The following is a 13922-nucleotide window of genomic DNA, read 5'->3' as shown; positions in this document are numbered from 1 at the left end:
GGATAACTGGTTGGGTGTCAGAGTCTGATTGGCTAGAGCTGGTTGCTGGTTGCTGTTTCTGCTGACTGTTGTTCCTGATACATCTCGTCAGCCTTGGGTTAAAGCTGCATCCTGTTATGCCAGACAGGATATAACAGAATGCAACCTCAATCTTAGCTGAGTGTCTGTTTGTCCTGGGTGGGGTCAGCAGGCTGTCTCCCAGGCAGGCAGTTTCCCACTGGTGCTGTTTCCTGCCTGGTGATTTTCCATTCCTCCTAGGCCAGCCTAGGTCTGTCAGTCACTGGCTTGGTTCCTGGCTGGGGCACATGCCTGGGTTGCAGGCCAGATCACCAGACAGGGTCACACAGGAGGCAACCACACATTGATTTTTCTCTCCCTCTTTCTCCCTCCCTTGCCCTCTCTCTAGAAATAAATAAAATCTTTTTTTTAAAGAGTGCAATTTAATTTCCACATATTTATGAATTTTCCAGCTTTCCCTTTCTTATCATCTAACTTCATCTTGTTGTTGTCAAGGAAGTTACTTAGTATGACAGCTTTTTAAATCTATTAATACTTGTTTTGTAGCCTAATATATGGTCTATTCTGGAGAATGTCCCATGTGCACGTGAGAAGAATGTGTATTCTGCAGTTCTGGGGTAGTGTTACTTGTCTGTTAAGTGTTGTTGGTTTATTGAGTTAAGTCCTCCATTTCTTTTTCTATCATGTGGTTGAGCTATCCATTATTGAAGATGGGGTATTGAAGTCACCCAGTTAATGCAGAACTGTCTATTCCACTCTTCAATTCTGTTCATTTTTGCTTCAAATATTTTGATTGGTATGTTATTAGATGTGTAAATGTTTATAACCTATTTTTTTACTATGTTGAGCATTTTATTAATATATCATGACCTTCTGGTTCACTTGTAATCTTTTTGGACTTAAAGCCTGTTTTTGTCTAATGTTAATATAGACACCATAGCTCTCTTTTGGTTACTATTTGCATGAAAAAGCTTCCCACTCTTTCATTTTCAAAAACCTATTGTTTTTGGTTCTAATATGAGTCTTATGTATGGCAAATAGTGGATCATGGTTTTTTGGCTTGTTTTTAAAAGTCCATTCTGGTCCTGACTGTTATGGCTCAGTGGGTTGGGCATCATACTGCAAACAGAAAGGTTACCAGTTCAATTTCTAGTCAGGGCACATGCCTAGCTTGTGGACCAGGTTCCTGGTTGGTGGCATGCAAGAGGGAACCAATTTCTCTCCCTCTTATTCTCTAGCTCTTCCTGCCTAAAAATAAATAAAATATTTAAGAAACACAATTAAACCCATTCTACCAATACCCATCTTTTGATTCATGAGTTTAATCCATTTATATTTAAAATAATTACTGGTAAGGAGGAACTTATGTCTGCCACTGCCTTCTATATGTCTTTTTTTTTAAATCCCTCATTCTTTCCATTATTACCTGAGGAAGTCTGGGGTAACACCTAAAGTGAACTCTGAAACGTGAACAGTACTCTCTCTGGCAAGTAAGCTTGGTAACAAGGGGAATATGGGGAATATTTTAGGCTGAAGGAACTGCATGGCCAAAGGGAGAAATATTTTGCTCAAGGAGGCATGGAAATACCTGAGATAGAGAACATAACCTGAAATATAAACTGCCCTTTACCTCCAACAGTTTTCACACAATCTTTATAATTGATATGTGTTCCTTTCTAGTCACAAGATAGGAAACCATGGGGACCAGTAAGACTACTCCATTTCTTATATAAAACTTAGTATATTTGAAGCTATCCTTCTTATAAACCACAATTATCTCTCAGCATTCATTGTAGAAAACAAAAACTCTTATTTCAAGACATATATTGTAGAAAATCAATGCTTTTAAAGTTAGTGGATGGGCTGGAGAGGTAATGGAGAAAGCTCCGGACTATTAGTTTCAAGGTAAACCCCTATGACTAGGATTCATAAAGGGAGAAATGACCACTGCTATTACTAGTGATGCTGCCAACAGTAATAGCCCGAAACCATAAAACTTGAAGCTAGACACTGGATCACTGGATCCAACTGCAGCAAGCATAACAGAACTTGTTTGTCGATTTTGTCCACAGTGACCCCCCAGTATGTGTGTGCTTGCACACAGCTACATACTTGGTCTTCATTTTTTAGGACTCAAATCGAAAAAGCACATCCACAGTGAAGCCTATTCTGATCTCTCATAGTATGTTGTTTCTTGGTTATATTCTCACAGTAATTGTACAAAATCAAAATGTGTGAATTAATCCAGCTGGAAATAGACTATGAATTGTCCTTACCAAAATAATGACATTCTTAGCAGAGTGAGCAGTTTTTCTTTAGGTTTGCTAGTCTCCCACTAAAGGTTATAGTAAGTCTGATCTTAATTCTTTAAGAGAAAAGTAATAGAAAGTTTTGCAAGAATTACCAGTGTGCCCTGGCTAGTGTGGCTCAGTGGATTGAGTGCTGGCCTGCAAACCAAAGGGCTGCTGGTTCCTTCTCCTTCCCTTCCCCTCCCTAAAAGTAAATGGATAAACTCTTGAAAAAAAAAGAAAGAAAAGAAATATCAATGTCACAGTGAGTTTATTATATACAAGTGATTTTATTAGAGACCAAGAATTTTACTCACACCACTTTTTACTTCTTTGCAGCTTTAATTTGCAACTTTGTAACATTTACTCAATTCATTTGGTGACTAAATGCCTTCATATGCCCATTAACCAAAGAATTTCTATGTAGGACAAGTAAAATTGCAAGCTACTGCTATAAGAAATGCATATTTATTTATAATATGCTTGTTTGCTTGCTCTCCTGTAAAAGGGTTTATAAATAGGTTCATTGCAAAGATTTATGCATAATTCCTACATCCTTCAAGTTGTTCTAGCATGAGAACATTAGGTTGTTCTAGACATTCCATGTCTAGGAAAATAAGAACTTAGTGAACACTTAAGAACTAAGTTGCTACATTTCTTACATAAGCTTTGTTTGTATGCTTTTATAAGAAATTCATATTGCCTAATGTCTTTCCCAATTTGTTTTATTTATATATATGTATATATATTATATATAAGTAATATACATAATATATATTGTTTATATATGTATATATAATATATATACATACATATATAATTAAGTACAGTGTAATTCACTTGTGTCAATTAAGGGATTAATACTGTCTAAAGGTCTTCTCACATTTATTGCTTTCATTTGGTCTCTCTACAGTGTGAGCTCTGGACAATAAGGCTTGTTCCATTGCTAAAGACCTTCTCATAGTCATTACACTCATAAGACTTTTCTCCAGTATAAATTTTCTGATGCTGAATCAGGGAGGATCAGTGGCTGAATTGTATTACAACAAATACTGCATTCATACATTTTCTCTTTTGCATGATTTTTCACACATATAGTGATTCATATAACCTAAAGGTTTTTCCACACTTATGGCACTATTGAATTTCTCCCCATTATGTATTCTCTGATGGGCAGTAAGATTTGAGCCTTTGCTAAAAGCTTTCCCACATGTATTACATTTATATGGCTTTTCTCCAGTATGAATTCTCTGATGTACAGTAAGGTTTGAACTACAACTGAAGGTCTTCCCACATTTAATACATTCATAGGGTTTCTCTCCAGTATGAATTCTGTGATGTTGAAACAGGGATGACCTGTGACTAAATGCTTTCCCACATATACTGCATTCATAAGGTTTCAATCTAGTGTGATTTCTCATATGCATATTCAGTGATTCAGGCTGGTTGAAGGATTTCCTGCATTTTTTACATTCAAAGGGTTTTTCTTCAGTATGAATACTCTGATGTTGAATAAGAAATGAGAGGCTACTAAAGACTTTCAGGCATTTGTTGCATTCAAACTGTTTCTCTACAGCATGAATTCTTTGATGTCGAGTAAGGTGTGAGCTACAGCAAAAGGCTTTACCACATTCACTGCATTCGTAAGGTTTCTCTCCAGTATGGATTTTCTGATGGTGAATAAGAGATGACCTATGAATGAAGGCCTTCTCACATATTCGACACTCATAGAGTTTTTCTTGAGTATGAATTCTCAGATGCTCAATGAGATGTGAAACACGACTGAAAGACTTTCCACAGTTCATACATTCATATGGTTTCTCTCCAGTGTGAGTGCTTTGATGGTTAGTAAGCGATGAGACATGGCTAAAGGCCTTCCCACATTCAATACATTTGTAAGGTTTCTCACCAGTATGGCTTATCTGATGTCGAGTAAGGGATGAGCCGTGGCTAAAAGTCTTCCCACATTCACGACATTCATAAGGTTTCTCTCCTGTATGAATTCTCCAGTGGCGATTAAGGATTGATTGTTTGCCAAAGGCTTTCCCACATTCACTGCATGTATAGACTTTCTCTCTATTATAAGTCTGGTGAAGGGTAAGAGATTTGCTCTGACTGAAGGCTGCCACACTTAAATTAGAATTCAAAAGTTTCTTTCCACCACTGATATTCTCATTTTTTATACATGACTTTTTCGGTAAGCTCTTCTTAAATATGTCATGTTCATGTGATTTCCCTTCAGCAGAAATTCTCTGTAGTTCAGAAAAAATAGACTTTAAATTTAAATGGAAAAGGCTTCTATATATATTATATTTGTAAACATTAGGTTGCCAAAAGTTCATTTAGTTTTCATAAAATAAAAGACACATTTTTTATTTTCACCAATAACTTTCTTGATTTGGGTATTTTGAATATACCAGCTATATCCAACATGGTATAACACTGATTGTTCTCAATTAATGTCTTGATTTGATTGCTATTAATTTCAACTGGTCTACCTGACCATGGAGCACTGTCCAACAAGAAATCTCCAGCAAAAAACTTCACAAACCTCTTCTAATACATTGGATCAGTCACAGCATCTTCTCCATAGATGGCAGAAATCATTTTTTGCATTTCATAATAATAAAAGCATAATATAATATTATGAAATATTAATAAATAATATTAAAATAATATTAATTGAAATAATAATTCATATTATGAATTCTTGAAATAATAAAGCATATGCCAAAAATGTTGCATATTTTCTTCCATCTTCAATATTAAAATGGATACACAAAAATTCACCTATTTTGTTAAGTTTTTTTTAAGTCAACACTGATATGACAGCTGTCACAGTACAATCTAACACAATTGTTTCAAATGCAGTTAAAGACAATTAAGCACTACTAAAGCCACCTTACAGAAAAAAAACAAACGAACTTTTTGGCCAACCCAACAATTTCCCCAGTGGGAGGTTCTCTAAAGGTGAGAGTAACTCATCTGGAATGTTCTACCTAATTTTCATGCTTCCCCTCCAACTTCTCTATATATTCCCAGCCTTTATTAAAATTTGAAAATTCATGACTTTGTTTTCTAATTTTCTCTATTATTACCGTTTGGGTTGAATCATCATCATAAACATTCTCCTTCATTGATAATTCTTCATTTTCCCATCTTAATTTCCAATCTGAAATATATTAAGAAAGCAAAATACTACTTTTCTGTACTTCTGGGAAATTTCTATGGTAGAAATAGAATTGGATAAAGAAATAAAGCCCCACCTCTCCCCCAGCTCAAAAACACATGGTTCTGACCACTGTCATATATTCAATGATTTCTTTAAAAAAAGTTAAAGCAGAGCACAGAGAATACTGATAGCTCACAGAGGCAGGAACAGAGTCTAATAAGGGATATAGGTTAAATAAGAGCAGGCAGTATGTGGAAAAAATGAAACCATCAGAAAGAAAATTCAGAAGTCATTCTAGAATCCAACTCAAAGTTTTATGCTGATATTTATGTGAAACAACACATTCTGTCTCACAACCTTGACTCTACAACCTTCAATTAATCTCAATTTTCTGTCAGATTAGTATACTTAAAATGGAGAATTTATAGTACATTAAACAGTTACAATGACAACAAAATAATATAAATATACTTTATGGCTCTGTAGGATCTGTATAAAATCATAATTTTATTGGATATTAGAAAATATTGGTCTTAGAAACTTTCTTACACATTCCTTACTTCCTTTAACACTTGTGTTTTGCATTTGATCTTTGAAGTTCAGCCTTAGTGGAAAAGTGATTTTCCATCTAATTGACAGCTTTTCTTAACTTAAATCCATCAGTATATTTTTCCTTAAGTAGACCTAAGAGAGTATTTGCCTTATTTTGTTTCAAATAAAATAAATTATTATGAAGGCAAAAACTTTTGCGTAGATGACACAGGTAATACAGAAAGATAATTTGGGATGAAGGATGGTCATTTTGAAATCAAAGCTTAAGGATTTCTTAATTTTGTTACATTTGGGAATCTCTGAAGACAGTCTCCCTAAAATATCCTAAAATGCCCCCCACTTTCTACAAGTATCTTCAACAAGACCTCTTTTGCCTGATTCACCATGACTCACCTGAAAACATATCTTTTGTCAGGTTTTTCTGCACCATCCAAGGTTCTTTCCCATCCTCTAATAAAGTGATCACATATGGCTTAGGTATGAAAAGGCCTGCTTACAGGAAAAATACAGAACTTGTTTGAGATATGCTCCTCAGGGAAGAGATGCCATCATCACAAAAAAGACCAAAGGAAAGTTGGAAGAATGTTTGCTGAAATAGGAAGGTAAGCTTCAGGCAGGGTACAACAGAGCTACACATTTCCTTGGGAACATGAAAGAGAAATTCAGCCATCTACTCAGGAAGATTTCCATCAGTTCAGAATGAGAGATAAAAAAAGATCTCTCCTATTGAGGTAGAGGTGGAGGTAAGCAAAATTATAATGTGCTTACCTAGAGAGACCAGGTTCTCATAATTCTGGACCATCACATCCTTGTATAAACTCCTCTGAGCAGAATCTAGCCATTCCCACTCTTCATAAGAGAAGTCTATGGCCACATCACTAAACGTTACCTAAAATAGTAAACATATTTAGGCTCAGCCATAGCCCAGGCTTCTTCTGTCACTGGAAAAATGGTAAAGTTATCCTGGCTGTAGAAGAAAGGGAACAAGAATCAGCAATTGTAACAATAATCAGAAATCTAAGTAATAATAAGATAATTGTGTTCTTGGCATTGTTGAACAATAAGGGTGAGAGAAAATATAAGTGCTTTGCTTCAGGAGAGTTAATTTTGTCAAAGGGAATAGAATCATAAAAATTTTTAAGAATCAGCATTCAACATTTGACAGTACATAGTCCAGGGCTTAGCTGTGTTTTTTATAGCTTACATACAAATAAAAATGATGACCCACTATGGTTAAAAAAAAATATTATCCAGCCCTGGCTGGTGTGGCTCAATGAATTGAGTGACGACCTGCAAACCAAGGGGTCGCTAGTTCAATTCCCAGTCAGGGCACATGCCTGGGTTGCAGGCCGGGTCCCCAGTGTGGGGTGTGAGAGAGGCAACCACACATTGTTTCTCTCCCTTTTTCTCCCTCCTTTCCCCTCTCTCTAAAAATAAACAAATAAAATCTTTAAAAATAATAAAAATCCAATGAGTTAAAAATGCATTTTTTAATATTAGAGATAGACATATATATAACTAATTTATAAAAAACAAAAAACATTTATGGCATATACTTAAACCTTGTATTGAAAACCAATCTGTAATTAAAATAATTTACGATAATTTATGACTTACTAGGCAAGAAGACTGATGGATAGTTTCACAACACTGGTAGTCCTTAAATAGGACCTTAAAGTAAAGGTAAAGAATGAAAGGGCACATTTCAAGTTAAATATTCTAAGGAAACAGATTTCTTCCTAGAAACAGTACTCATTCATAGTGGTATTTAAAACAGCAAAACTTTAGAAAAAAGTTTAAATGTTCAATAATAGCTTACTGGTTAGTAAAATTATAATATGTGTAAAAACATGCATTTAAAATGGCACTATTAATATCTGTCACTGGTGAAATAGACATTGTTCAGCTATGGTGAATTTTTCACTCCACGAGTGCTTCAATATTCTATTACTTTATTGGTATATTTGGCATGTATGTTCACTAGTGACGCTGGTCTTTGATTTTAAAGTGGGAATTTACGTTTGTCAGGTGTTGGGGAAACAATTAAAAACCATATCTGCCAAGCAGAAAATCATCTCTACAATGTAGAAATGAAAGACACAGGCTTTATTATTGAATAAACATTAAACCATACTGTAATGCACTTCACATGAAGTCACTAATAAGACTTTAAGGATGGGAAGAAATCTTACCCTTTTAAAAACCCAGATAGACACAATCATTACATACATGCTTTCAAAATAAATAACTTGTCCTCCAGTGAGAGAACTTAAGAGCAGCTCTTGTGACACACAGTTCATCCTAAATTCACCTCATAATTGTGGTAGTCATCTGTGCTAATTGCCTTTACCCCAAAGAAAAAGAAAACTTCTCATATCTGTATGACAAGTAAAAAGTTAGACCTTGGAGCCAGGAGCCCAGGCTAACTAAACTCCCACAGACAGGTGGTTAAGGGTGCATCATTTCAAAGAGATGGCTCCAAGACCCTAAGAAAGCCTTTACTGCCTTGTAAAATTGGCAGTCTTATTTCACTTTGAAAAAGATTTACAAGCATCTCAAGGAGACCAGGAAAGGATTTAGAATAACAGGTTTTTCTCAAGGAAATATTCTAAGAAAAGGAAGAGGGAGAAGGTCTTTTTTCCCTTTTGGCACCAGGGAAAATTCTTTTTTTTCATTTGTGTTTACTCTTACCAACATTATGTTAACTATGTTAAATGCATAAAACACTATGTTTTATTCCACCAATGCAAAGTTATTTCATATTTTAAGTTTTGAACACATCATAAATGTCACTGTATTAAAAGTCTAAAGAAGAAAACTCATAAATCTCATTAACTAATACTCTTTGCTCTCTATTTAGATCAGGATTTTTCAACCTTGGCACTACTTACATTTTAGTCTGGATAATTCTTATGTTGTAGAGAGCTGCCCTTTGAATTTTAGGATATTTAGTAGCATCCCTAGCTTCTACCCATTAGATGCTAGTAGCAACTGCTCTCCTCCTGCAGAGTCATGACAACCAAAAATATTTCTAAATATTAGCAAATGTCCTCCATGGCTGCAGTCAGGGGGGGCAAAAATCTCCCCTGTGAATCACTGCTTTAGAAAATGTTTGCAATTCCTTGAAAAACTCTCTTAGGACTCTCCACCTGTGCTCAAGGTATCCTCTCAGTCCAGTATAACTTCACTTCCACCTCTGCCTCCCTGGTACTGTGGGCCACCAAAACCAGTTCCAGCCTTGCTTCTCCCAGGGATGCTTCCTCTTTTTTCCCCTTCAATTGCATGGGCAGCCTGCGATATTCAATTATCTTTATCTCCCGAATAACTCAGGATATTTGTCCTAGTATATTTTAATTTCTTATACTTTCTTATTTTTCTACCAGTCCTGCACTATTCAATACAGTAGCCACTAGCCACATCTGGCTATAAAAAATAAAATTAAAAATTCACTTCCTTAGTCACTCCAGTCATAGATCAAATACTCAAGAGTCATATGGGACTGATGGCTACCATACTGGACAGCACACATATAAACTGTTTCCACTACTGTAGAAAATTCTCTTAGATAGTACTGCACTAGATCATGTGCCCTGCATGTTAGTATACACCCAAACCTATGTAAGACTCTTCCTTATTTATGTACTTCATAAGTGTTTAGGAAATGAATCACTGGATGAGTTTGGCAGTTAGTTCACTTTAGCTTTTACTTTTAAAAGAATAGGTTTTTTTAATTCTAATTATCTAATATCCCAAGAAACCAGACTCTGCCCAATATGCACATCTGCCACTCATACCTTCTCCTATGCAGGCTTCATCTTCCACCCCATGATTCTGCCCACCACTGTTTCATCACTCACTCAACAACTATTTAGTAAGCATCTATGTTATGTCAGGTACCACTCTGGGCACTGAAGATAAAATAGTCAACAAATAGAAAAAAAAACTTCCCAGTGGGAGGAAACAAACCATAAGCATATGCATACATGAAACATATAGTGACAACTACTGAGTGGTAAGTGTTATGGAAAACAACAGAACAGTGATGGAGGAGTGCAAGTGGTAGTTGAAAGGTAACTGACAATTTTAAACAGGTGTTTAGGCAAGCTTTACTGAGAAAGTAACCACTGAGCAAAAATACAAGGAAGGTAAAAATGCCAAACTGTACATATGTGAGGAAAGAATATTCCAAACAGGACAGCAACTTCCAAGGCCTGAAGGCCATAGCCAGTGTGGTTGGAGCCACAGGGAACAAGGAGGCAAAGAAAGATAAGATCAGAGAGGTAATAAACAATCTAATAGTACAGAGCTTTTTAAGTTACTACAGAACTCTGACTTCTATTCTTAGGGCCAGTGAAGAGTTTTAAGCTGAGAAATAACAGCATTTTAAATAAGAGGATCGCTGTGACAGCTGTATTGAGAAGAGACGGAAGAGCCTTGAGGGCAGAAACAGAGAATCCTGCTAGGAGGCTACTGCAATAATCCAGGTTTGCTTGCACCAGGGTGCCACCAGTGCTGGCAGTGATGGGGTAACTAATGATCAGATTCTCTATATGTGCTGTATATATTTTAGAACTAACTGAAGTGCCTGATTGTGAGTTATAACAGAAAAGGAGGAACAAGATGACTCCAAACATCTCTCGACTTAATAACTGAAAAAAATGATATACCATTAATTGAGACCACATGATACAACCTTAACACCATAAAGCAAATAACCTAAAATTCCCAACTTGAATCTTTAATTGTAATTTTTAAAAGTTTTGCTCATGACTCTACGGAGACTTCTAGCAGAAAATTGGGAGAAAAGAGAAAAACTGAGAGAACATACTACCTGGGAGTTCTTCAGTCTCCATCCTTTGCTACAATGAAAGGAATCATAGATCCTGTCCCTAAATGCACTTTGTTAGGAGGGAACTGAGAGAAGGAAAGTGAACACTCAAGAATCCTGATTTAAAAAAAAAAAAGATATTTCAGGAAGATATGGAGACATACTGACTTACCTGGAACATGGCTTTGCAATTTCCAATAGTCAACACACTCCTTTCCAGGCTCTTGTCTAATAGGAGGGGACTTTCCTGAGAAGACAGATCATAAGAGCAGGAAAACACAGTCCTGAAAAATCAGGCTTATCTTGCAGCTCTGCGACATACCTGCATGGAAAAGCACAAAGGAAATCATTCTCTAAGGCTCCAGTCTTTCCCTGAACTAACAGGGTGTTCCTTGGCACGAGGTAACTAACCATTTACCAGGTACCACCTGCATGCACATCAATGTTTATATACACGAGACAACTCATGAAACAATAGCAGTAATGTTAAACATGAGCTTAATTACTCTTCACTACTCTGTGCATGGTGGGCATTCATATTATTCCAGATTTCTTTTTTAAACGATGAGAAAACTGAAACTTGGCGTTTTGAAGGAATTTGTTCAAGGTTACACAACTGGAAAGCGTCAGCTCCATCACTGGATAACATAAAAACAACTGTAGATGGCGTTTTCTTCCAGTTCGTACTCTACACCCATTTTCTTTTCGCGAGCTCTATCAGGTAAGTGCTACCCTGATGTTCCTTTTACAGAGCAAGGCAGAGAAGCCAGAATGCTAAGGCCCTGCCTCAGTTCACACCAAGGGAAAAAACCAGAGCACAGCAAGGTCTCGGGGCCAAGCCCAGTGCACGGTGCCGGCAACCTGAGGCCCGCACGCCGTCCTCCCGGCACCCACGCAAGCCCAAATCCGCGCTGGGTAGCTGTGAGTGGACAATGGTCGCCCCCTTACGGGAACTGCACTGCCGAGAATCTCCTCGGCTTCCAGGACGGAGATTTCCGCCCCTCGCCTGGAGTCCCGTGGAGTGGATCAAGGGCGGAGCCCACAGAACAGCGACAGATCTCAGACTCCCCAGTCAGGGACTTTAGTTACCGGCGCCTCGCTCGCTCGGTTGCCTCCAGCAAGACAACAATTCCCAGCAGTCCCCGCGGCTGCGCAGACTTAGCGACCGACCCGCAGGAGCCGGGACTTTCTCGAACGCTACCCAGCCGGGAGCCCTAGCTGCTGAGCCGCCCCGGAGACCCTCAGGCGGGGTCAGGAGAAAACGACCACCGTAGCCTCTGGTGAACTCTGCTACCCTCTACTGCTGTAAGGACCCTTGCGTCCGAACCACAAAACTACACTTCCCAGAAAATTATGCGGCGAAAGGTCTTCGGTCATTCACTCCGGTTGCACTGTTCTCCTTCCCGGACAGGGGCGGTGTTTGATGGTGCCCAGCAAAAACTGGCCTTATTCAGCAGAAGGGCTTCCTTCATCCAAAACCCCGCTGCCACGCTGTCCAGCTGGGATGGGCCTTGTGTATTGGGCGCCCACTTGCCCTGGACTATATGTTTCCCAAAATTCCCTTCTTGGGATTTGTGTCTGGGCTGCCACAGCAGCAGTTGTCTGCGGACTAACAACACTTCCCGGAAATTCATAGTCACGTTTTTGCTAGGACACTGACTGCCGCTCTGATGTGCGTTTCCCGTCCTGGAAGGAATCAGAAATAATCGGACTCGAGTGAGCGAGCACTTTGAGGATGAAGATCCTCAGTCCTGGGAAGAGTCGCTCCTTCTGTAACTCACCTTTGCCCCCGGAATCGCCTGTTAGTCCTTGGCTTAGCTTAATTTATACAAACAGTCGCTGTACATAAAGTACATAGGGCAGAGTAATCTGTTAGTGTATATTTGGGTTGTTTCCTTTACCGTCTTTTTAAAAAATGTGATTTAATTTAACTTATTTTAAATTATAAATAATATGACTGAATTTCCTCGTATATGTCAAACATTTATATACTTAAGATTTATTAGTGCTTCCATGTTTGTGTATCTTGTGACTGTGGTATTTAAATGCCTATAGCAGCAGTAGTTTTTATTTGTTTATTTATTTTGACAGTTACATTTTTTACAAAGAAGGAGGGGAGAAGGAGAGGAGGTGGAGGAGAACAGACATGACGGTAGATAAAATACAAAGTAGTAGCAGCATTGATACACAGGACTTGTGTCTCAAAATTTGGTTTTCATTAACACCAAATCTTGCACATTGTAACACTACTTTTGGAAAAAAATTAAGAGCCTTGAGCAGCAGATGCTTATAATGTCTTTCAAAGATTGTGCAAGGAATCTCTAAGATAATGTAAACATATGCTAGAGGATTTAGCTCCATCTTTATAATGCTTTTCCCTGAATTTTTAAACTATATTTTCTTTAATCATCTTTACATATGACAATAATTTTGTAACATAATTTTTATATGAAAAACATAAAAAGATAATTTGGTGTTTTTCCTCCAGGAAGGCAGGCCAGAATTTGAGTTCTTGTTATTGATGGTTTTGAGAATTTCATGTTGTGTCTTCACAACTCATGGTTGATAATTTTGTGCGAATGTTTAGGACTCTTGCCAAATTTAAGATGATCTTTGTTAAGGTTATTTCTCATATGATCTGTAACATTTCAGAGCATTTCAAGTATTCTTGTACAGTATCTAATTATAAATACTCTGAATCAACAAGTTATTTTCTATCTTATGAAACCTCACCAGAAGTTAACCAGCAGAATTGGACCTGGTTCAGCAACCTTGTTTCTTGAGTTCTGCTGTTAAAGAATTCAGAGACAAGAACTCAAATTATAATTATAAGAGAAACTTTATTTAGAAATTCAAAGTCACAGAGGTGCCCTGGGTGGTGTGGCTCAGCAGTTTGATCATGGGCCTACAAACCAAAGGGTTGCTTGTTCAGCTCCTAGTCAGGGCACATGCCTGGGCTGTGGGCCAGGTCCCCAGTATTGGGTGTGCTAGGGGCAACCACATATTGATGTTTCTCTGTCTCTTTCTCCTTCCCCATTCTCTAAAAATAAATTTTTTAAAATCT

General features: G+C 37.5%; 1 protein-coding gene across 3 annotated transcripts; it reads right to left on the bottom strand.

The window, feature by feature from the left end:
• Positions 1-2576: 2576 nt before the first annotated feature.
• Positions 2577-12182, bottom strand: ZNF181 (zinc finger protein 181). Of its 3 annotated transcripts, none has more exons than XM_045846672.1 (6): positions 11948-12182; positions 11031-11180; positions 6799-6919; positions 6424-6522; positions 5405-5478; positions 2577-4558 (listed from the first exon to the last, which is right to left on the bottom strand). In XM_045846672.1, exons 2-6 carry the CDS (start codon positions 11037-11039, stop codon positions 3365-3367), a joined length of 1497 nt encoding a protein of 498 aa, XP_045702628.1. In that variant the 5' UTR covers positions 11040-11180; positions 11948-12182; the 3' UTR covers positions 2577-3364. The 3 variants fall into 3 exon arrangements, with proteins under 3 accessions (XP_045702628.1, XP_045702630.1, XP_045702629.1); XM_045846674.1 differs by having other exon boundaries at positions 6424-6519; positions 11948-12181; XM_045846673.1 differs by lacking the exon at positions 11948-12182 and adding an exon at positions 11807-11941.
• Positions 12183-13922: the final 1740 nt, after the last annotated feature.

This window comes from Phyllostomus hastatus, unplaced genomic scaffold (assembly GCF_019186645.2).
Source record: "Phyllostomus hastatus isolate PE091 unplaced genomic scaffold, TTU_PhHast_1.1 phas_contig_5, whole genome shotgun sequence".
In the NCBI taxonomy this organism is placed as follows: Eukaryota; Metazoa; Chordata; class Mammalia; order Chiroptera; family Phyllostomidae; genus Phyllostomus; species Phyllostomus hastatus.
This window is presented reverse-complemented; position numbering and strand designations above follow the sequence as displayed.

Excerpts from the sequence above, each read along its gene's own strand:
- ZNF181 (XM_045846672.1), bottom strand. Across the intron at positions 6,523-6,798 it reads TGAGAACCTGGTCTCTCTAG|CAGGCCTTTTCATACCTAAG; the intron begins GTAAGCACATTA and ends TTTTCCTGTAAG. Across the intron at positions 4,559-5,404 it reads ATGATGATTCAACCCAAACG|AGAATTTCTGCTGAAGGGAA; the intron begins GTAATAATAGAG and ends TCTGAACTACAG.